This window comes from Xiphophorus hellerii, chromosome 23 (genome assembly GCF_003331165.1).
Source record: "Xiphophorus hellerii strain 12219 chromosome 23, Xiphophorus_hellerii-4.1, whole genome shotgun sequence".
Lineage (NCBI taxonomy): Eukaryota > Metazoa > Chordata > Actinopteri > Cyprinodontiformes > Poeciliidae > Xiphophorus > Xiphophorus hellerii.
In genome coordinates this window covers 4,329,751-4,351,224 of record NC_045694.1, presented here as the reverse complement: position 1 = coordinate 4,351,224, position 21,474 = coordinate 4,329,751, and the positions used below count along the sequence as shown (strand labels likewise).

The window sequence follows — 21,474 nt, the reverse complement described above, 5'->3', positions numbered from 1 at the left end:
AATAACTTAGATTAAAAAGAACCAGCTAAATCTAGATGTAATAACAAACACAGATATTTAACAGCTTTGATCTTCCTTTGACATTTGCATTTTTTTTTACAAAGATTGACACTAACAGTAGTAATAATATGTTTTTAAATATGTTTTTCATTTGGAATCTTTTTGTTTTACACCATTTCCATTCAACAGAAAAAAAATCCATCCTTGTGTTGCTAAATTTCAGGTTTATCATTATTTAGAAATACAAATAAAATTGTGGTTCTTTAAAATTGAAAACAGATTATTTATAGCAGATATTAATCTAAAAGATTAAGTTGTCTTTTTTCAAAATGTTGTGTAACATTTGCAGATCTAAGCAAGTTTTACTTTTCTTGCTTGAGAGTAAAACTGACTTTTTATGATGATGGCAGATTGCAAGTTTACACTTACTTCCTTCTTTGTGTCATTATTTGTGTGCAGTATTTTCAACAAAACATGGAGTCCCTCACCTCAGGGAGGAGCTTTATTTTAGGAATCATTATTTCTCTTTGTCATTCAGGCCAGTAGATGCTATAAAAATAATATGATTGGAGTAATGTTAAATGGAATTGAAAGAAATATTTATAAGTCCCAATTTAAATTAAAACTGCAGTTATATGTTTTACCGGCAGATGGGAGCATTTACCCCAAAAAAACAAACTGAAGATGACTTTAAACTTTTTCTACCTTTGTGTCTAAGTTTAAATTTTCAGGAAAATATAATCCTAAATATTTTAACTACTTTATTCATTTATTTTGGAAGACTTGAAGCTCCATTTCAAAAATGTGGCCAAATATAGCCTGGTTTACAAATATGATGATTATTCGCAATAAAATCACGTCACAATTTCTAAATATGAAATGGTGCTAAAACTATTCAAACCCAACATCAACACAATAGATTTTACATGAGGAGCTGACATCCCCAATCCTCAAAAAAAAAAAAAAAAAAGGAAACCTCACACACTAAAGGTCGCAGTTAAAGATCCGACAAATAAAAACCAATAGGACCTTCTGCTTTCTGTGAATGTGTTGTGAAAAATTACCGATTAGAGAGAACCAGCTCCTCAATCTGGACCACAGGACCCGTTACCGGGTGCAGCATCACCGCCTCTCCTGGCTTAACCCTCAGATTGTTCAGAGCGCATTTCTGAAGACCAACTTTTCCACCTGGAAACGATGCAACAGGCCAACCCAAACACACCTGAACAACAGAAAACAGGATCCATGATGCTTAGAAGATGTCAAAGCTGAACAGAATATCCAGAGAGTCAAAGTCCATCATTTATCCAAGTGAATATTCAAGCTTCTACAACATAGTAGCAAATAAGATGCAGCATGTTATCTTCCACAGTTACAAAACCAAAATAATCAGATCTTTATTTAAGTCAAAAGAAACAGAATGCCTTTCCTTCATTTAAACAGAAACCAGCTTAAAGAAAAAGAAATGCAGAAACAAAATTGGATGGTTTTCAATACTTTACCTGCAATTTTAACACTTTGAGTGAGAGGACATTAACATAAAGTAAAATACAGTTTTTCTCAAATGTTTTCCTGAACTATTTATGACTCATTTAATAATATAGAGGTTACCTCTTGTTGTCCTGATGGACTCGTCAGCAGGATCGGTCTCCCGATACAAACACCGGCCGACTTCATAGAACTGAGGCTCAGCTGGGCTAAAGTCCGTCTGCAGCTTTTAGGAGTTTTATCATCAGCTAGAAGGGGAAAAGAGGAAAAAAGTTGAGTGTTTACATTAAAGAGAAAACTACTAAATACAAATACAATCAGTTTTTTACTAGGAGCCTTTTAGAGACTCATACAGATCAAATTTTAGAGCTGAATCTAATATGTTAGATTCAACTCTAAATATATTATATAGATATATTTATATTAAATCATTTTCATATAAATAAAAGTAAAAGTTGAGATTGTCAGAAAATTTTACTTTGCTTTACAGTTCTCTTAAAGGAGCAGAAATCTTTTACATCACATTTTTCCCTCCCACTTAACTTTCCCTAAATATGCTTGAACACACCACTCTGGATCGCCCATTTCTTTACCAATGACTTTATGGTTTACCAAAGACGAGGCAACACTTTGCTCTGCAGTTTTTACAATGGTTGTAAACGCCATTACATCTATATGCTAAAAAATCATGTCAAAGTTTGTTATGTTATGTTAGCAGTGTGTTATCTATGCTATTTTTCATGAAATAAATATTATCATTCTTCCACGGGTCCAGCTGGAGGAGAATCTTTCAGCATCAGATCAACTGCATCCTCACTCCACAAATACCTCCATTTTCTCATCAGTTTGCATTAACTTTAGCTGCTAAAGGTCAGACTCCTGGTCTAAATTTCCACCTTTTTCAATGAAATCCATAACAGAGAATGAGTTGCAGTCCGGACTTCTGCAGTTTCCTCCATCAAGTCCAGATATCTGCAGGCTGCTGGACTCATCCTTCTGAAGCAGTGAATTATCTCCCTCACTCGCTCTTTTTGACTTGCTCTTATTCTTCTTGGAAGACATGATTACAGTAAAAATATGCTCCACGTGAATCCGGCGACATGTGTAAACATGGAGAGGAGACATCAACTTCCTGGTTAAAGGTTAGTCCCGCCTCTTTTTACCGTAAGAGCACTGAAGTAAGGGGCCAACTTTTTGCTGTAGCTGTGTGGTCATTTCTGTATGTACAAATCCAATCTAATTAAATGAAACTATAGTAAATTAACTAAGAGTAATTTCTTATTAATGTATTTTTTAATTAAATAACAACTTAACGCAAATATTAGCAAGTGGAGTGACTTCAACTCAAAAAAGATATGTGCAAAACTCCATTGAAATAGCATTATTATTTTAGATATTCTTCGAAATCGACTTTTTAGAAACTAAAACAAGATATGCTAATGATGTTTAAAGCACCTTTAATCTGCAGCCTTATATTCGGGATGACCCTCATATCACATGTATCTTTATTTCCTGTACTTTAAAACAGTTATTTATAATTCTTAGTTAGCCCTTTATGCTACAGTGGACACTCAGTCCGAAGCTCTCGCTGTAATTCAGTTGACATTTATAACATTACTTTAGGATAGTTTGTATATTTAAAAGCCGAATTGTAAAATATTACATTAAGAATATTTAACAGCCAATTTTATAGGCAAAATAACGATAACTGACATTATGATAAGAGTTTTGCTACAAGCATGTGAAGTTTACCTAGCTTCCCCCATGCACATTTAAACTGATCATTATGGTGTTTACGCAATATCCGGTTTGGACTTTATGTAACTGTACTGAATATGACGCTAACATGCCGGTGTTGAAATGAAGACGTTTAGTTTATAAACTCGCGTTCTTTTAGATTTTCTGCAACATGACCACCTATGCCTTCCTGTCCAGACTGTCCCCTCTGCTCAGAGGCCGGTTCGGTTGTAAAGTTCTGCTCAGAGGCCGGTTCGGTTGTAAAGTTCGGGCGATTTCATGCACTGTCACCTGCTCCCAGCTCCACAAAGTGGAGGGACCCGGCGGTTTGACAGGCAAAGTGGATCGGTTCGGTGGTGTGACAGTGAACCTGGCTGAGGTCGGACTCCCGGTGGACATAAGCGAAGATGCATTCAGCAGATTGCTGAAAGGTTTGTTGTCCTGGAGTCACAAAATTAACTCAAATATAATTGAAATGGCACATCTATGAATGAGCTGAGACCCATAAGACACGCAAAAGACAGGTTCCATATTTTTAATCATATTGTTAATAGATGTTTATTACTGCAAAAGCTATGAGTGACCCTGGGAACACGGTGTCCTAAAATCTATCCTTGTTAAAAACACACTCACTTTAATGAAATTCTTGAAATACAGCATCAACTCTACAGTAAAAAAATCTATTTTGTTTAGTTCTAACTGAACTAAAGTCAGTTCAGTTTATTTCAGCTAAATCTAATCATAGAACCAGCTTCACATCTAATTTGATGATATATTCAAGTCTTAATTCAGCTCCTCTGAAAAATACCAACTGGGAAAACAGTTGCTCACTTTCAATAGTCAATAAATAGTAAATAAAGTCCAACTGTGTGAAATCTAATGTCACTATTGCAACGTTTTTGTATTTTTTTTTTTTTTCAAATTTCTGTCAGAGAACATTAATGAACATAAAACATCACTAAAACCACAGCAGGTTACAAAATGTAAAAAAAAAAAAAAAGTTCAATTCAAAAATACTTTAATTATACCAAAAGGAAATTAAATTTTAGAACTCATGTCATCCAAGTACCTTCAAAGAGTCATTGTGGATGGTTATGCTGTGAACAGGAAGGATCACCGGTAGCAATCAGTCTCGCAACAAATCTGAAGACGCCTCTGCTTGGAGACAGTTGTATGATTTTTTTAATGGCTGCTCTGTCATGGTAACAGCTCAATGTCTGGACAACAGAGACAATATTCCACAGTAACAAATCTGACCAGTTCTTCTCAAGCACTGCTAATCCACCTCATTTGCGTGCAGTGCCATGCTTTTAGAGCCGTACCGTTAGATACAATAGTTTTTCATCATAATTTTTGACCTTATTACATTAGTTCCACAAAATATCATGATAAATTATTATCATGATCACCTACCCCTCATTACTGGTGTTAAAATAACTAAAGAAAGGTTTACAAAAAAGAAGGCTGTGAATGCTTGACAAGGGGTTGCTGGTAGTAAAAGATCAATTTAATTTGTGGATTCTTGGTAATCCCTGATATCTGAACTCTCCAGACTCTCTGGTCCAGTGGAAAGCTGAAGGGAAGATGGCGGTGTGGCTACAAGTTCCCATCTCACTGAGTCGATGCGCCACTGCAGCAGCGACTCACGGCTTCACTTTCCATCACGCCAAAAGTGACCACACCATGCTGGCTCTGTGGATGGGAGAAGGAGAAAGCAGGCTGCCGGGGTTTGCTACTCATCAGGTTGGAGTGGCAGGTAGGGATTTATACTCCAGAACTCTTTGGGGTTTTTTAGCAAGAACATTAATCAATACTCCTTCATTTCTAAATTAATGTGGATTAGGAAGTCCCACGTCAAAGCAAAATCAAATATTCGGATTTGTTTTTATTTTTTAATCCATTGTATTTTTATTATGTAATTTCTGCTTTAAGAAATAAGAAATGTAAGTTATGGTTGACAGCTTCATGATCGTCCAGCAGAGGGCAGAGCGACTTTATTGTCTTTACTAAAGGGCAGCATGTCAGAACATGTCCAGAGCATCCTCTTGGAACAAAAGTCCCCATTTTGTTGCCAAGAACTGGAACAAAATTCTGTTGGAAAAAATTGTTTCCAACAAAACAAAAGTGACATTTAAATATGAAACACTAAAGAACCCAAAATACAAAGATTTGTATGTTGTGATTCTTGTTTTCATTCCTGCCTCAGGGGATGAGGTCTACTAATGATAGCCTCCCTGAAGAGGCCTCCTCCTGCATCATATGGCACAAGAACCGAGGATGACATCAATTTCCACTTCCAAGTCCAAGTCGAGCTTTTCGGACAGCCAATCCATCTTTACACATGTGTGACATTCATTCAGCGCGTCCCGTCCTGCGCAGTCAGACGGAGTCACCGGAAAACACAGTGGCCCGTTTTCCTTCCTCGTCTTCTGCCTCCTTTATTCTGTCATCAGCAGCACATTGCTGCGTCTTTTAGTCATAACCTGCAGCAAAAACAAAAACCTTCTAAGGGAGGACAAAAATTTTTATTAATGTTAACATTAAATTTGGACACTGACATCAGTCAATGTTGAGTCACTCAGTTTTTTTAGCTCTGAAAATATTAAGATGTTTTTCCAGTATTTTTCACAAATTACATGTCTGTGTGTGTTACAACTTCTGTCTCTGGAGTTGCTTCGGTGTTTTGTAGGTTTGAACCTAGCTGGTTTTCTTTGTTGATTAGTAGAATAGGTGACTTTTGAAGAAAAGAGATGAGGTTCCCCCCTTACTGTCTTTCCTTCACCTTCAGGACCAGAAAACAAAAATTATCTTATTAAAATAATAATTTGCTTCCCAGTTAGTGTTTGATTGATTGTTTGACGGATTGATGAATGGATTTAATGAAACTAGAGTGAAACAGAATCAATGCATGTAAAACAGAGCATAGAAATGCAACCTTTAGACATTTGATTTATTATTTCATCCTTTGGTGGTGATGAACATGTATCTTCACCAGCGCTGCAGTTAATGATTATTTTAGTAATCAATTTTCTATTGATATTTAATCACTTAAGGATTTTTTTATACAATATTAGAAATACTAATCATCACTTTATGGTGGAGTTGGAAGGATAACTGAACTGAACTGAACTGTTATGATGTGACTGAAACTCAAGCTGCTGAAAGGTTGTTCACTTTGCAGGAACTCAACTTTGATAAAATCTCCCAAAAACCTTCCAGTAAATATTTTCTCACAGAAGCTACTTTCTTACTTAGCAGCCCAGGTAATGCGGAGGCAAGTGTTCTTACCATGTTTAAAATTAACACGTGATTATTCAATTTTTTTTTTCTCATAGGTGCGGTCCTTGATGAGTCCACTGGAAAAGTTCTGGTTGTCCAAGACAAAAATAAGGTAAATCCTCTGATAGATTAAACCTTTTTGCAGGAGTGTCTAAAAGCAGTCAGCCAAGTTTTTATCTTTTTAAAATGCTCTAAAAATGCAGTTCAGGCTTTAAAAATAATGTTGAGATGCACCAATCAGTTTTTCTGATTGGTGCATCTCAACATAGTTTTTATTTTCTCTTTTTTGAACATAAAAAAGAGAAAAATGTGTGTCACTTTATTTGAAAAAGACAAGAGTCTTGAATCCAACTGAAAATAGACTGAGTTTTTCATTTGATGCAATTTATAAACGGAGAGAAAAAGTCATATTTTTCAGTATTTGATCTGTAGAATCCGACCTCTGAAATATTGATCGATGAACTATTAAAAATCATTAGAACACAACAACTACATGGATTCTAACTAAATAATATGTTTCTGATATGAAACTAGACGTCCAGCAACACAGAAGTAGCATGAATGTCTTTGCAAGCTTCACCAGCACCACAATTCAGGCCTTAAGGTAATTAGTAAGAAAAATGAGCCAGAAAATCACAGATATCCTGTCGTTGCTAAAAATGCAGATGATTAGCCTTGTTTATTTATTGACCTGTGTTGGTTGTGTTTATCCAGACTGAGGGTGGATGTCCTCCCAGACATTGGGCTCCTTCAAAATCTCACTTTGCTCCAAGAAGCAAACAGTTTGTTTACATGAGCTGAATGTGTGCTGCACATTGAGCTCTCTCTTAGGACCTCAATCCACAGCTCCCACTGCTTCTCACCTTCAGTTTCAATGAAACTCTTTCAAAATCATTCCTGCACAGCTATGAGTACATTTTCTTTCTGATAGATAAGGTCTCCTCCAACATGGAGAAATTATTGCAAAATGCAGTTCTTAAATTGTGTAATTTCAGAGAAATTAATCATCCGATAAAGTTTATGAGACAGCCGGTAAGAGCCCAAAAACAGTTAGATTTAGTAGAGCCCATAACATTGATCTTACTTTAATTCATGAGATCCACTAGAAGCAGAGTGCTACATTGCAAAAAACATAGTCATCATTTGCCTCTCTTTGTGCATTTATGGAGCTCTGCTTGTTACCTTCTGTCTGAACTGAACTGTGAGTTTCTGCACCTGCCCCTTTAAAGGGAACCTATTGTGCAAAATTCACATTTTGTACATTTTTATACTTCCATTTGGGTTTCTACTGCTTCTAAAAACAGAACATTAATGTTGATGATGAGTGGATGTGAACATCTGACTGCAGACATATTTCACTACAGAGTTTAAGGATGAACGTAGAGGTGGAAAAGTGACTTAACTCTTTTATCTCTTCTGCTCCTCACTGAGCCACGTTTCCTGGAAATTAGGGCTTTAAGCCAAGTCCTTGGCACTAGAAAGCTCCCAGGAGGCTGAATGAGTTCATCTAGAGTTGTGGACTTACTGGAAAGAAACTGAGACGTCATAACTGTTCCATCAGCGCAAACAATGGCCGATCGATTCGTGAATTATGTAAAGGTTACTGTTGTATAATTTACTAACGTTTTCCTGGTGGATTTGGTGTTGGATGCGTGGCAGCGATCAAGCTCAGACACAAACATCCAGTCAAGCAGTACTGAATCTCTTTATTTCTGATAACACAATGCCTGTTATCAGCTTTACATGACAACAAAAGTTGCGGTGCTTTAGTGGTCCTCACAAAAAACAAAGAGGTAACCACAAAAATACACTCAGACGTCATAATTTAACCAGCAGCATACTGTTATTAATCATCAGAGTGTGGTGAAGCAGCTTCATCAGAGTCGCTTCAGCACAGTTAAAGAACCTTTCCCCTTCCTGTGTGTTTATCAGCGCTGATGTGAACTACAAAATACATGTGGCGTATTTATGGAGAGAAGCAGGTGATTCTATGTTTATGATGTTTTCTGTCTGCGATTCATTTCCAGCAGCAGCATTTTGTCACGACTCCTATAAAATGTCAGATTTCTATTTTGATTCCAGACCAAGAACGTCTGGAAGTTTCCTGGCGGCTTATCCGATCCAGGAGAGAATATCGGTGAGTGTCTCACTGAGCAGAAAAAAAAAACAAAAAAAAACTACTACAGTACATCTAACTAAATCCTTTAAAGTATAACATATACATTCATTATCTGTACAAAACAAGACACATGATATATCTTGTTTCTCCCACTGGAACATTTTAAAAGCAGCGTTACAAGTATTTACATGATTCCACACGAAAAGCAGCGTCAACCAAAAAAATAATAAAATCTAAATATACGCCTCTTTTATTTTTCTCCCCAGCAGTATAAACATATTTATAAATGTCAGGATTCTTTAAATGTCCCCATTACAGTTCTGTGCAGAAGTCTTAACTCAACTCTCATTTCTATATATGTTGCTTCCAAGCAGATCAAGTTACCTGGAATCACTGAAAGAGGTCCAGGTTAATAATTTATACGTGTTTCTTTGGACCCTGGTTGCTTTTTCACTCCTGGGTGAGCAGAAGTCAATAAACATGTTCAGTGGACTTGAACCGCCTTAAATAGCAGACCGACACAACATGCTACACCTGAAACATCATCAGCTGATGAAGAGACAGGCTACCGCTACATAAAAGACAGGGCCCAATAATTTATTGTCAGGAGACACAATTTTTCACCATTTTGATCAGCTTTTTTTAAAAATAAAACTAACAATAGAAAGATCCCAAGAAATAGATAAACAGAAGAAAAGGAAGAAAATAAATATATGATTGAGCTCTACTTGGTGGGAAACCCAAATGTGATGATCTTTTTCAATAATCCAAAACAATGAGTCTCCTTCATTGGTAGCAATGGTCTTAAAGAAACATTTATTTTAAATGAACTCTAACGAAGACCAAAATGAAGAAGAGCCTTTCTCTGTTAGTTGTTTGTTACCATTGAACCTATTTAAGTTTATGGCACTTGAAGTTCTCAATAATAAAAACCAGGTTTGATCTAGAGTAAATTGATATTTTGGAGATTTTTAGGAAGAGTTATTAATTTACTTTTGCCTCAGTGACAGTCCTTGGTCTTGTGACACAGGAAGTGCAGTTTATCAACCATTAACCCAGAAAGCTCCTAATAGGCCGTCCTATCTTTAGTTCCTGGCCAATTCAGTCTGAAAAACATGATTCAAAACGTAACCACTGATGGTTCACTTAGTTTCAGCTGCAGATTCTTGTATGTCAACTTCAGGTTGTAAGGATCATCTATCCTACTTTCTACTTTCTATCCTACATAGTTTAGTGAAACTGTCAGAAACTTTGAGAAAAATGACAAAAAAGTTAATTCACTTGGACAGTTTTTGATCGTCTTACTTTGGAGTCTTTGTCAGAGTCCCTTTTCAAATGTTGAAGCTTAAAGTTACATATCTGATTTAAGGGTTGGGTGATAAATTGATTTTATCAATTAATAAAATTTTCTGTATTTGAATATTTAACTTTTGTAAAATCAGCATTTTTTTCATCAATGCATTTCTTGAGTTTCCAAAGACCTGAGTGATGTTAGCACACCCAAGAACTACCATATTGTTTCACAAGTCAGTTTTAAACTTTCTGTTTATTTCAACTTTGAGTTCAAAGATTCCGGCCACAAAATAAGATTGCTTTAAATAAAATTATTGAAATGATTTAAATAAACGCCATTTTTATGATTTTTCTGTAATTTTTCTTTTTTAAGGAAAATTAAGGGGGGAAAAAATCACTTAAAATTGGAAATCAAATTTGGTATAAATTTGGTATAAATTTGATGTACCTCATATGAGATTTCAGAGATTTTATTTTTAAGCTGTACCGCCCAGTTTGAATACATGCAGCATGAAATATCCAAATGTTATTTTTTAATCTTTTTTAAGGGGTAAAAGCCTCAGTTAGGAGGATTATTCCCGCTGGTAACTCACACCATGATGGTGAGGTAGGAAGATTGGACTGAAAAACGAGTGAAAAAGCAACCAAACTCCCAGATAAAGAGATTTGAAATCCCTGGAGTGATCAAAACAACTTTTAAAGATTACAGTAATGTCTGACTGGCAGAAAGCAAAGCGTAAAGAAATGGTTTGGTTTGAAACCTTTGCACAGTGATATAAACGTGTAGCAAATCTCTCTCAGGTTCCACCGCTGTTCGTGAAGTGTTTGAAGAGACAGGGGTGCGCTCCAAGTTCAGGTCCCTGCTCAGCATCCGGCAGCAGCACCGGCACCCAGGCGCCTTCAACATGTCGGACATGTACCTCATCTGCCGGCTGAGCCCGCTCACCTACGACATTAACTTCTGCCCGCACGAGTGTCTGCGCTGCGAGTGGCTGAGGGTGAGCGAGCTGGCCGAGACCAGCAGCACCACGCCCATCACGGCCCGCGTCGCCCGGCTGCTGCTGCACGGCCTGGAGCACGGCTTCGACAAGATCGACCTGACCATGGAAGAGCTGCCGGCCGTCTACTCTGGGATGTTCTACCAGCTGTACCACAGACAGCTTCCTGCTAAATCCTAGAGCTCAGCTGGTGTTTTAATGCCCAGTGTTAACCGGGACTCTTTAGGTACTGCAGATTCTGTAGTTTTCACTTACTCAGGATTAGGACTGCAGCTAACGTTTATTTTAGTAATTGATTATTCTATCAACTAATTGATCATTTTTATTTATTTATTTAACCATTTAAGCCTTTTATTAATATTCTATTAAAATCATTAATTCAGTACCTTTTTAAAATAAGAAAATAAACATTTTATTGCCTAAAAGCAATAACAAGGCATTCCTTTAGTGAATTCAAACTAGGGGAAGTTAAAACTATGCCACTTGAGGAGTTTGGGAAAAAATATTTTCAAGCAAAAGTGTTTTCATCTTAAATGCCAAATTTATTTACATATTTTACAGTTTTGGCTTAATTTCTACTCTGAGTTTGTTTTTTTCTCAGCAAATGGGCTTTTTTTGAGTCTGTATACAATTAATCGATTACTGAATTAGTTGACGATTATTTCAAAAATCGATTAATCGTTTTAGCCCTACTCAGGAGTAGATTTTGTTATTGCTGCTGAAACTCATTGTGGTGGTTGATATATAATGCATTATTTATTATACAAAGTATTAAATTTTTTATTTAATACTTTCTTTCAAATTTAAATCAGTTAAACTGACTCTGATTTTGCACAAATTCTGTTACATAGATAAGAGGCAGCTTTAAAAGCTAATTTTTATCTATTAAATGTGAATGTGTAACAGTCTGGAAGTGTTCCTGCAATTTTAAATATGGATTTTACTTTAACCTCCTTGGTTTTTGGCTCTAGTTGCTGAATATCTGCTCTCTGTGGACTAAACCTGGAGTAATGCATTTAAATATGTGGTAGCGTTTGGATTTAAAGCTGAATTAATCACACATGTTCCAGAGGAAATAGTTAGATTGTCACAGCTGTTTTAGGCAAAGCCAATCCAACACTGTGGTCATTGGCTCCACATCGTGCAAAAGACGTTCTCTCTCTCTCTGACACCTGGTTAGCACTTTGCCGACATTGGTAGAAAGAGAATGGCCTTCTGACCCGGTCCGGTTTTGCTCCCGGACTTGTACTGGCCAGTCCTCTTCAGTGCCACGTACATGTTTGGGTATTTCCTGGAGCGGTAGGTGTTGTAGTTGTTGCTCTCAAGTCTCTCAAGGAAGTAGCACTCATCTGTTGGACGTCTCTGAAGAAAAAGGGACAGAGCATCATCATGTTACTGAAGTTTTGTTTTTTTTCTCTCCCCTCCAGGGGGTCTTTTGTGGGCTCTAGTCCCTTATATGAAAGTAGGCTGACAGGAAAAGAGAAGGGGGAAGACATGCGGTAAATGTCGGCGGGTCCGGGAATCGAACCCGCGACGAGGACTCAAGGCCTCCAAACGTGGGTCGCGCTATCCCCTACGCCACCACAGCACGCCCATGTTACTGAAGTTTAATCTCAACAAAATCATTTTGTTTCTGTTGAGGTTCTTTTGCATGTTTCTTTGTAGTAAAATAATATTAAAACTAAACCAAGAAGGAGAAAAGGTAAACTGGTTCTTTCTGTTTCTGCATCTTTTTTTATTGATTGAATTATAAATTAATTGTATCGGGTTTGGGGGGAGAGTTCAGGAAAATTAAAGAAATGTAATTGAATAATTAAAGATGACAAAAACAAAATTATATGAAGCCACACTTGAGTAAAAGTAAAATTGTTCTGTAATAATTTACCTTTTGTCATTTTTTAAAAAAAAGATCAAAGAGTTTCTGTTGTAACCTGACTTTACCATTTCATAGTAGTGGTTTGTGCTGCTAACAGCTATTATTGCTAAAACAACGGCTCCCGTATGTTCGCTCTAGAAAATGTCAACCACTATCGAATCCAAAAGGATTTCCAAAAGAGTGCAAACACTCCCAGCTCTTGGTCTTTCTTGCAGCTTGAATAAATCCTAAACATGCCTTGACATAAATGCAGTAAATAAACCAGTTCATATTTAAAATTGCTTGAGGACACTTTTCACTTTCAATATGATCAGATTATTATAGAAAAGGGACATTTTTCCTCTAATTCAAATTTTCCGTCATTCAGTAAAGATTGTAGTGAGATGAAATTACAGAGAAGTTTTAAAATTTAGACACATACAATAGTCAGGCTGGACATCGTCTTGGGAGGCAACCTCTTATTATGAGGAGGAAATTCCAATTCGTAATTATCCAGTACAAGGTTTTACAACCACCAGGCCTCGTAAATCACCACCACTTTGCAGTTTCAGTGCTACTGGAAGCAGCAAAGCAGCAGTATTTGCCTATTTACACCAATGTTTGGAGAACCTGGTTACCTGGTAAGCAAATTGGAGCTTGGAGCTAAAGTTACCAATTAACTTTAGCTCGAGAAAATTTAGAAAAGAGAACATTTCTGGGGTTGAGCGGGAAAGTTTAAGAGATGCCTAACTTCTTAATGTTATAAAGATTTAAAAGGATCTGGAGAAAGTTTATAAAAGAGACTAGGCTATAATAAAAGTTTAATGGTCCCCAATGGCCAACAAGCGCTGAACAAATAAAATCCTTTAACAATTTTTATTTTCTGTTTCAGATACTTTAAAGTAACAAAAAAGAACAGATGCAAAGGTGTTTATGTAAAAAGCATGAACACTTGTAATACTTCAAACAATTTTTTAAAAATTATCTCTTTTTGTGGATGTTTCCCCCACCCAAAAAGACTGAAGTGTTTAACAGAGATTGGGTTGGATGGTTTATATTTCACTTTTATCCACATCATTGTCTAGTACATATCTGTCTGTGCTTTGTTGTGACATTTGTACAGACATTTTAAACAGAAATGTCAGGTTTCTGAAAAGTATGTTTATTATTATTCATATTCTGTTGTGACATTTGTACACTCTAGATCAGGCAGTTGCACAATATGACCCCAGAGACTCTTATACAGACATTTTAAACAGAAATGTCAGGTTTCTGAAAAGTATGTTTATTATAATCACCCAGATTCTGTAATAACTAGCTGTGTGCTGGCACTAGATAATTCTTCTTCACCCCATATGTGGCTTCTGTCCGTTCTGTTGAGACGTTACCTATTACCACAAAGAAGTCCTTGTTCTTTAGGTAAGAATTGAACCGGTCAAGTACTCCACAACCTTCTCCTTGCCCTTTCTTCTGCGTTCTTTGGTCTTCCTGATGTTCACTAATGCTCACTAACCAACCTCCAAGGTTTATTTTCTAACTTTTTGAAACCTAACAGTTATGTGTGCTAATTGTGTTGTTGTGTCACATAAAATCATAAATAAAATGCATTAATGTAACAAAATGGAAAAAAGCTGAAGGGTAGTCAGCTCTTCATTTATATCTGCCTTTTCTGCAGGTTTAGCAATCTGCATTTTTAAAGGTAATTAACATATATTTATATGCTTGTCACATATTTAAATGCTTATTTTCCTTCCCAGTCTACTCTCTGTGGAAAGGAACACTAAATTGAATAAAAATTTTTATGGCATTTTAAACCATGACGTGTGATTACCTTTTGTAATCACACCTCTGTGACTTGGACTACAAGACTAAATAACTCAAACTGTTTAGACTTCATAGAAAAACATTTTTCAATTATTTAATTACATTACCAAGATAACAAAGTAATTTTATATGAAACAGACATAACATCTGTAAAGAGATAGCCACTCACCACTCCAAACAGCCGTCCATCTCTGTTCATCGCCAGATAACGGTTTGCACAAACTCCTTTGATGATCACCTCTCCCACTGAGGTTGCCTGTAGCTGAAGCTTTACTGCAGACCAAGATAAAAGTTTATTTAAATTGAGTAAATAGAAAGCACTTGTACATTCACAGTGGAATGTTTAAACACAGAGAGAGAATGAGCGATCTGTTTACTGAATGAAGGAAAATATAAAAGTGCATCTTCAGATTCAAACTGAATGCTCTCCATTTCCTTCAAGATTATCCATGTTGGCCACAAGAGACACAAATAATGTGGCGGATATATCTGAGGCATCACAGCAGTAAACATGATCACAAAGTCAAAAATCAAAAACAACTATCCAATCACAAGACCTTGAAGATGAAGATTCTCTTTGATGTGATTTTGTGATGCAACCAAATGCAACCTGTGGTTGCCTCTAAATACCTGAATTTGGTTTGTTTCTGCAGTTGTGATTGAAACGCATACGAGAAGGGCTTAAACTTAAAATAAATATATATTTTAAGTTTAAGCAAAAAAAAAAAATAAAAATAAAAAAATTGTTTGGGTTTTTCAGAAGAAAAACAAACCAAACAAATTTCTTTGGTTTTATCAAAATGTCTCTAATACCATAAGTGTCACATTTTGGACCCAAAACATACAAAGACGTTTAACTGAATGTCAGTGTATATGTTTAAAGTTAATTAGACCATCCTAAAATGTTTGAATACTAATCAATTACTTGCTCATTCCCTGGTATACAAGTATGATGGAGAGAGATGTCTCATTGCTGCTCTTTAAAACAAGAAAAGTTACAAGAACGGTTTAAGAAAATTGTTCTTAAAAATGTAAACTGCGGAAAGACAACAGGAAAACCTTTTGTCTTTCTATGGCATGATGAGAAAACTATTCTGTAGTAAGGAAGGTACAAACAATGTCCAAAGCTAACTGGTATCTTGGGGTCTCCCAAGTCAAGAGATGATATTTATGGCAACCAGTTGCTGGTAGAGGATCTATATTGCTGTGGTCCTGTTTCTTTTGTAAAGGCGGTGTGCCTTTTTTTTTCTTTTTTTTGTAAAGTAGAGTGCATGCCATCATGAACTCTTTGAATGATCAGTGTAACTAGGATAAAACTCCGGTGGACTCTGCCAGAAACCATAAAATCTGTCGTTAAATCAACACAGAAATGGTACACCAGACACAAAATTAACCTTATTCAGCCTTTATTCCGAATAGAAAATGTGTGGGATGAACTGAAAACGGCTTACGGGAGCGCCCAGGATGACGAGATTTCCAAGGAAAATATGTGATTTTTAATCCCATAAGAAAAAGTGTCTGTTGTCTATTTTCAATGTTTTCCTTTATTTTAAAACTTAAAAAGAGAAATGTTTGTTCTTTAAAAATTACAAAAAAATCCTTTCCTGAGGATTTTTTTTGTAATTTTTCATGAGAGCAAAAATTGCTTTTTGTTTTGTAAAGAGTGCAGACACCTGATCTAGAGGATGTGTGGAGGGCTCACTGTATGACCATCATCACCAGAGATAATATTACACAGTAACATGTCCAAGATTTGTTGTTGGCAAACACTGCTAATCCACTTCATTTGCTTTGGAACTCCTCGTCTTTAAATGTCTGTCTGGCCGTATGGTTAGAAAACCAGGCAGAGAGACATTGGAGTCGGGATATGAACCTTGCGCGATATGATTGATGGAAGAGAGGATTTGAACTTTCCCTTCTCTCTTCTCTTTCATTCTGCTCTCCATTCATGCAGCATCCTTTTAAACTAGTATGGAATTTCAGGCATTTTTTTTAACTTTTGAGAGGCTAATCAACTGCTCCCATCATAACAACTGTCTCATACTAAAAATATAAGAAAAAAATCCTTTCAGTTGCACAACATCCCAAACCAGAGGCAATAACTGTCTGAAAATGCAATGCCTCAACTTAAAAAGCAAAGAACAAAAGTCTACAAACAGAAATAACATAACTCAACATCCTGCAATCTGAATGTCTGTATGGTTCAACCTCGAGACATTTTAGTCTCAAGTCCAAGTTCTTTCCTGCTTTTCAAAAACTTCAAAATATTATAAGCATGGATGCCTATAATTGCAATAATGGAGATTTTGTTAAAAAACTGTTACGTTAAAGCCAAACAGGTTTCCTCTGTGTTCTGCCTACCACTGTGTGACATTTCATATGTAAATTAAAATGGTGGTAATGAGGACCCAAGCACCGCTGGTGACCATGTGACAGCTTCATCAAAACCAGATGAAAACCATCTCCACTTCCTTTTGTTTGTTAGGATAGAGACTGCTCATCTAACCAGCAGGAACCCATGTGTAGCAAGCCACCAAAAAGGAAGCAGCGGCCTCATAAGATAAATTACAGGATCTGTCTTAAAATTAACTCACAGTAAGCCTTTCAATGCATCTGTCTGAAGTTAGTTAGATGGTAGGATGTTTCAAGTCACAGATCAAAGAGGTGTGTTAGCCTAAATAAGAAGGTTTGCTGCTGTAGGTTTGTTTTTTTACAACATACTGTATGTCCTGCCCTGAAGGAGGACAGATACCAGCGTCAAAACTGTGTAACATTTGCGAGTAAAATACAGGAAATAGTCTGTGGTGACGTCTCTGTCCGAGGTTTTTAGGATGAGGAAAGCAGTATTTTGTGGATCACATGTTCTCTTATGTTTCCAGCTTCATCTGGCAGGTCTGTCAGGGTTTGACAAAAGGAGCATTGATGCAAGGAACTAAAATCACAGTTGACTATTTGAGTAAAAAGCTCAATACTCAATGTAATGAGGATTTATTTCTTTATAAAACAGCAATATTCTCCAAGAAATGTCCATAGGGAGAACAGCAAGAACTAAAGTACTTAAAGACATTTTAGAAACAATTACCAAGTGTCCAAACGATTTGTTTAGCTTCTCATGGCTGACAGGTTGCCCTTTATCTTCAACTACTCTGCCAGGCATGTGTTTTCCCAGGAGGGGAAAAAAGTCCAGGTCCATGTCCTCCCTAGTCCCTCCTACTCACTAATGAAAGTTGAGGACATACTTTCAAGTAATCAGTGACCTGGAAGCCTTCATAGACATAATGGTTGTTCATTCAAAACAAGCACACACATGTTTTCACTTAAAAAGGTACATAGAAGCTGACCTGACTCACTATAAAGCATCTGTTATAATTTCTGATCGTCCTGATGGCTCTGAGAGAGATGGATTTCATTTGCTGTCTTGTGTGACGTAAATCCTTCAGTGAGTGACTCAGCAGGGTGAAAACACAAACTAAAAACATCATTCATTCAAATTCTTTGTCATTTAAAAAACGTTTACTAATCTGGAGGTTTTGTGCTTCTCCTAGGTTCTCCTACATTAAATGTAGAATTAACCTCAATAAGCTGGAAGAGTCTCTATCTCCTTTCATTTTCTGTTGCATATGAAAAAATTTAAAGAAGCTTTGTGAAGTGCCCAAAGCAAAAACAATGAGACTGGAAATACTTACTGTGAGGGTCGCTTTTCTCCCGGATTCCATCCACACCCCCGTCAGGTTTAATCCTCAGAAAAAAGCCTCCGTTTTTACAGTACAGTCTCTTGGGGTCCTTGAAGCTCCCAGGAGGAAAGCCACCAGTGGCGCCGTCCTCAGGTACAGCGGGAAGTGTTGTGATTTCTCCCGTGGCCATCTCCTCCTTTCAAGCTGCTTCCTGGCAACTGCTTCGTCTCCTTCTTGAGAAGTGCAGGAGCCCCGCCGTGGCCTCCCACCTCCCACAAACTTCTCCCTCCTCCCCTTCTCCGCAGCCCTTCACACAGACTGATTCCACTTAACCTCAGAGGTCAGTACTCCTGAGAAGCCCCCTCTCAGGGCAGAAAGTGCCCTTTAAGGCCTGAGAATCTTGAGGGATCAATCTGATTGGAATCATTCATTTCTCATAGTTGTAGAAGTTTGATCTGCTGTCTGTAGAGCTGGCTGCCTCTGTGGCGTACATGCAGAAGGGTTTACATGCAGATCCCTTCAGTTCAACTCTCTTCTTGCAGTTGAAGCTGTGCAGCTGGCTTAGATCTCTGATGAAGGCTTTCCCTTTTGGGCCTCAGTTCGCATGCGCCCTAGGAGCAACCAGACACACATACGCACACACACACACACGCAATGCTCACACCCACTAATCCTTGCCAATTTAACCAGCCAACCCAGTAGAGGTTGGGAAAGGGGGACGGGCAGCTTGGAATCTGTCACTGAGGCTTCAGAGAACTGAAACCAGAACCAGCAGCAGCAGTATGTGAACAGAACCACTGTTTTCATTCATTCACTCACTCCCAGAGCAGGAAAAGAAGGCTTAAGAAGTCATCCCAGTGACTCAGAGGAAAATTCACTCATAATAAACTATTTCTAACAGAAAGTCCAGGAACTTGCTGAGAAAAGAAAGCCTCACTGAATTCGTGTAACTGTTATTTTCAACTTATTAAAAGCTGATCAAAGAGAGATACAAAATATCTAGACAAAGGTTTCTCAGTTATTTTGGCCATTTCTGAATGTTAAAAGTTTACTATAAATTTATGATTTATATAATTTGGATTGATGGCGGGATGGTAATTGGAGGGACAAACGGATGGAAGAATAGAACTTTCAGAAAATGAGAAAGTTTGGAAATACAAATATTTTCATATCTACTTGCTTCTGATGGCTCATATTTTAACAAGTAATAAGACTAGTTACTCTTACTGTAAAGATGAGACATAGTTCTACATTACAATGTCAACAGGTGACTATGAAACCATTCAAGGACTGAGCAGACGCTTAGAGTAAATCAGTGTGTGGATGTGTGTATTACGGCTAGAAAGTAGAAGGCCTGAAATCTGGAGTAGTGATGGACTCAGACCTAAACCTTCAGAAACACATAAAGACAATTACAAAGTCGGTCTTTGATCACCAGAAAAACAGTTTTACGATTACTCATCCATGTGCTATATCTTCAGTCGAATTCAGTACTGCAATATTCCCTTTACAGGCATGCCTAAAGAATCTATGAGACAGCTCCAGCTGATACAGAATGCTGCTGCTCATGTTCTCACTAGGACCAGGAAGACAGGGCACATCACCCCAGTTCCAAAGTCCTTACACTGGCTCCCTGTCGCTCAGAGGATACACTTTAAAATACTTCTGTTAGTTTATAAGGCACTGAATGGCTTCTGCTGTTGTTGTATCAATCTTCCAGATCACTCAGGTAATCTGGTTCAAATGTACTTTGCAAACTTAAAAAAGTAAGAGTAAAAAAGTGTTTTCTAAAAAGACTACCTAAGTATTGCGTAACAAAACCTCAGATTTAATATTTTAAAATATCAGATGACATATATAGCTTTGTGCAAATTCTGGTATTGTAAATGTAACTAGTTATTACCCATCTCTGATTATCTTCTGTGTTTCAATCAGTGAGGTGGATATGAACATCATAATTAATTTCTGGCCATATAAGATCCACTTGGAGTTTGGGTTTAACCTAAAAAACCTGACCCCTGGACAGACTGACAGATGTATCTGGTCCTCACAACTGAGAGGATTCTTGGAGCAATCTTCTAACATAAATACCACAATAATTAGTAATATTATCAGAAAAACAGGTTTTAATTTTTAAGGTTTTATATTCTTTCCGAAACAGCTTTTTCCCACTTGCCATCAGACTGCTGAACTCTTAACTGGACTGCACTCAAAAACTGGTCTCCACTTCATACCTTGCACATGTACAGAGCTAAATAACTTCTATTTTACTGTCATTCCTGCACTTTATATTTTATATTTAGATTTATATTCCGGAGTAACCTCATAACATTAGAACCTCAAAACATTGTTCTGAGCCGTATGCAACGAAATTTCGTTCTGTATACACCCTGTGCATGCAAAATGATAATAAAGTAAGTCTAAGTCTAAGTCTTCTCTAATCCAGATATTCAGATAAAGCATAGATGAGTTGCTCTGAACTGTCGGTCGGATCTGTGCCATTCCAGTTCCCCTGTCATTGCCTTGTGGTTGTCATGTCTCACTCGTCTGCCTCGTCACTGTCACCACACAGCAATGCCCTGGTGGAGCTGGGGAAGCTTTTTATTTCACTGAGCTAATTTTAGCACACATGAGACTCTCTCACAGGAAATGGAAGTACACGCATGTCATTGCCACCGTAAACGTCTAACATACAAAAAGGGGAATTCTGCGTACAATGGCAATACTATAACATTACATCACCATTGATGAGACAGTTCAAGAGTGTTCCTTAAAAGGTCCCCTTTCTAGTTAGCAGCTTTCAAGGGTGTAATTGTGTTTACTTGCATACATTTATTAAATATCCAAAATACTTTTACATCAGCTAATATTCTCTTGAAAGTATTGCTTTGAGGTAATTAGATCTTTATTAGATTATTTCACTAATTTCAATGAGTCTAGGTCAGGGGTCTGCAACCTACAGCTTTGAAGCAGCAAATGGGTATTTGGACCTTTCACAATGGCTCTGAATAACTTTGGCTAAAAAATGAAAAGGAACTAGCTAATGTTTTTAAATTTACATATAACAAACACAGTTTTTTAAAACATTTTTTCAGTTTATTCCCACAATATTTGCATTGCATTTCCACAAAGAATGACACTAAAAGCACTTGCAATGTTTTTTAGATCTGGATTCTTGTTATTAGGTTGGAATCTATGCGCTATTTT

At 37.0% G+C, this 21,474-nt stretch overlaps 3 protein-coding genes across 4 annotated transcripts in view; 1 reads left to right on the top strand and 2 right to left on the bottom strand.

The window, feature by feature from the left end:
• The window catches only part of afg2a (AFG2 AAA ATPase homolog A), a 112,994-nt gene extending 110,381 nt beyond the window's left edge, over positions 1 to 2,613 (bottom strand). The window contains exons 1-3 of the mRNA XM_032555555.1: positions 2,385 to 2,613; positions 1,612 to 1,736; positions 1,065 to 1,222 (exon numbers count right to left, since the gene is read on the bottom strand). Coding sequence (XP_032411446.1) covers positions 1,065 to 1,222; positions 1,612 to 1,736; positions 2,385 to 2,613 — 512 coding nt within the window. The remainder of the gene's footprint in view (positions 1 to 1,064; positions 1,223 to 1,611; positions 1,737 to 2,384) is intronic.
• A 694-nt stretch (positions 2,614 to 3,307) lies between these two features.
• On the top strand, positions 3,308 to 11,294 carry nudt6 (nudix (nucleoside diphosphate linked moiety X)-type motif 6). 2 transcript variants are annotated; one of them, XM_032555438.1, is made up of 6 exons: positions 3,308 to 3,443; positions 3,474 to 3,656; positions 4,778 to 4,981; positions 6,561 to 6,616; positions 8,587 to 8,641; positions 10,718 to 11,294. In XM_032555438.1, exons 1-6 carry the CDS (start codon positions 3,398 to 3,400, stop codon positions 11,092 to 11,094), a joined length of 921 nt encoding a protein of 306 aa, XP_032411329.1. In that variant the 5' UTR covers positions 3,308 to 3,397; the 3' UTR covers positions 11,095 to 11,294. The 2 variants fall into 2 exon arrangements, with proteins under 2 accessions (XP_032411329.1, XP_032411328.1); XM_032555437.1 differs by having other exon boundaries at positions 3,308 to 3,656.
• Positions 11,295 to 11,601: 307 nt separating this feature from the next.
• On the bottom strand, positions 11,602 to 20,439 carry fgf2 (fibroblast growth factor 2). The gene is made up of 3 exons (XM_032555567.1): positions 18,280 to 20,439; positions 14,763 to 14,866; positions 11,602 to 12,276 (listed from the first exon to the last, which is right to left on the bottom strand). The coding sequence occupies exons 1-3, from the start codon at positions 18,455 to 18,457 to the stop codon at positions 12,091 to 12,093; spliced, it is 468 nt and encodes a 155-aa protein (XP_032411458.1). The 5' UTR covers positions 18,458 to 20,439; the 3' UTR covers positions 11,602 to 12,090.
• Positions 20,440 to 21,474: the final 1,035 nt, after the last annotated feature.